The 2,327-nt window shown below is 58.6% G+C and overlaps 1 protein-coding gene across 1 annotated transcript; it reads left to right on the top strand.

The window, feature by feature from the left end:
• Positions 1-1,096: 1,096 nt before the first annotated feature.
• On the top strand, positions 1,097-1,450 carry ODF1 (outer dense fiber of sperm tails 1; the record flags this gene model as incomplete). The annotated part of the gene is made up of 1 exon (XM_010020243.1): positions 1,097-1,450. A coding segment is annotated over one exon (354 nt), but the record flags the coding sequence as incomplete, so codon positions are not given.
• Between the last annotated feature and the right edge of the window lie 877 nt (positions 1,451-2,327).

Below are 2,327 nucleotides of genomic sequence, written 5' to 3'. Positions count from 1 at the left end.
CCTTTTCCCATAGCTCCTGGCTCTGGACACAGGACAGTCATGGCAAAGGGGTCTCCCATCCACACAGGGCCAGCAGAACCCTGGAACCTCGAAGTTTTCACGTGAGTCAGGAGTGATGACCCTGGGAAGCAGCTCAGCCCCTTCAAGGCTGCCTGGAGGCAGCATGAAAAAACTTGGCCTGGGTTCGGGGTTCTCCTCAGTGACACCTGAGCGCTGTGGCCCTGTCCATGTCCCTTCAGGTAACAGAAGGGAAGAGGAGGACAAGGCACTTACTCACAGGAGCACCTGGGGAAGAACCAAAGATGGGAGGGCCGGGAGCAGCCGGGGCCCTTCCCCTCAGCAGGCTCATACAAAACCCTCCTGAGTGAACCCAGGCTGACATCACTGGCCTGCGCTGGACCCCTCTGGCACTTAGTCCATGTCTTTTGCCCACACTGACGCACGCTTCCCCAGAAATCATGGCACCTCTCATCCCAGTACTCAAAAGAAGCATTTTTGAGGGAATGGGCATGACATAAACCAGGAAGTGCAACGGCAGCATAGAGGGAATCAGCAGCACATCCCATGTCATTACCTGGGATGTTTCCGTTCATTAGGAGCATGCAGGACAATTGCTGCCGGTGCAGTGTCTGCCCTTGGGCCTGAGGCAGCGTAGCGCCGGTATAAAAGCCAGACCAAGGGGTCACTCTGTCAAGCTCTTCTGCCACCTCCCTCTCCTTGGGAACCAGGTGAGCTGGAACCCCCGTTCTCACCCACCTCCTCCTACGGGACAGGGTGCAGCCTGCAAGGACATCCCAGCTGATACCCGCTCCTTGGTGTTACGTTAGTGCTCTGGATGGTGGTTGTGGGAGAGGGCAGAGGAGAGACGGTCTGTCGTGCAGAGAGGCTGGGGGTGGGCTGGGATGGCTCTTTGCTGACAAACTAGTGCTAAGATGTGATGTGAAGGTCCGCACTGGGCTCAGGCAAAGGATCCCTTGTTCCCCCTGCACAGCCTTCACCTCCCCATGCGAGAGGTGCCTCGTCCTCCCTTGGGTGGTGTCGCAGGCTGTTCCTCAGGTGTCCCTGAGCTCTGCTCCCTCCTTGCCCTCTCTCCCAGGTGAAGCTCCAGCCCCGAGCCATGTCCTGTTCCGAGAAGTGCCAAACGTGCGAGCCCTGCCCGCCCTGCCAGCCCTGCCAGCCCTGCGGCCCGACCCCGCTGGCCAACAGCTGCAATGAGCCCTGTGTCAGGCAGTGCCAGAGCTCCAACGTGGTCATCCAGCCCTCCGCCGTGGTGGTGACCCTGCCCGGCCCCATCCTCAGCTCCTTCCCGCAGAACACTGTTGTGGGCTCCTCCACCTCCGCTGCCGTCGGCAGCATCCTCAGCTGTGAGGGAGTGCCCATCAACTCCGGGGGCTTTGACCTCTCCTGCATCACCAGCCGCTACTGCGGCAGCAGATGCAGACCCTGCTGAAGCCACCGGTGACAGCCCAGACGAGAAGCCCCGTGAACTCGGAAGATGATGGCAGACTGAATGACGGAGACTGCGGCCATGGCTTGGAGAGGGGCTGAGCGTGCCCCACTCCTCCTGCAAAGGGTGTCAGCCCTGTGGAAGGGGCCAGCCTGGGCTCTCTGAAAACATGGCCAATGCCTCTCATTCCCTTCCTCCACTCTGTGCTTTCCCTCCTATTCCTCTGTTGTTTTCTGCTCCCTGCAGCCTTGAGCCCTCCAAAGACAGCTTACTTGTCCACCCACAGTCTTTTGTGTGGCACTGGCTCTTGGCTGCCCATAGGGATCCTTTACCTCTGGCCTCCTCTTGAGACATCTTGATTTCCTCTTTGGACTCAATTAAACTCTGATGCATCCCAGCCTCTCTTTCCGTGTGGTCCTTTCCTCTCTGGATGCTCTCGAATGCTGTCCAGGGAGCAAAGAGGTATTCTGGAAGGGAACAAGTGTGTGAACTGGTGGAACCCTTCTCATTCCTAGTGCGCTGGGAGGACAGAAATATACCTGTTGGTCTCCCAGCATGCCCTACAGAGCGTGATCCCAACTTGAGCTCTCTTTGTGTGAGGATGTCAGAGTTGCAGGAGGCCCTGGCATGTCAGCAGCCCCACAGGCACCCAAGACAGTTCCTCTGCAGATGGAGCTGTGCCAGGGGAGAAGGCTCAGACAGAAGAGGGCAGCGAGGATGCAAGGAGGGGACGGTAGGAGAAATGCCCTTGGCTAGAGCCCGGAAGATCCACCTTCTCCTCCTCGCCTTCCCACCCATCTCCAGAAGGAACGGACATGCTGTGCATCCAAGGGCAAGGACAGCAAGGCCAAGTCTTTCCATCCATTCCTCCATCACCCCC

The sequence above is a fragment of the Nestor notabilis genome, unplaced genomic scaffold (assembly GCF_000696875.1).
Source record: "Nestor notabilis isolate BGI_N333 unplaced genomic scaffold, ASM69687v1 scaffold16530, whole genome shotgun sequence".
NCBI classification, from domain to species: domain Eukaryota; kingdom Metazoa; phylum Chordata; class Aves; order Psittaciformes; family Psittacidae; genus Nestor; species Nestor notabilis.
Note: the sequence above shows the minus strand (reverse complement) of the source record. Positions and strands in the feature narration are given on the sequence as shown.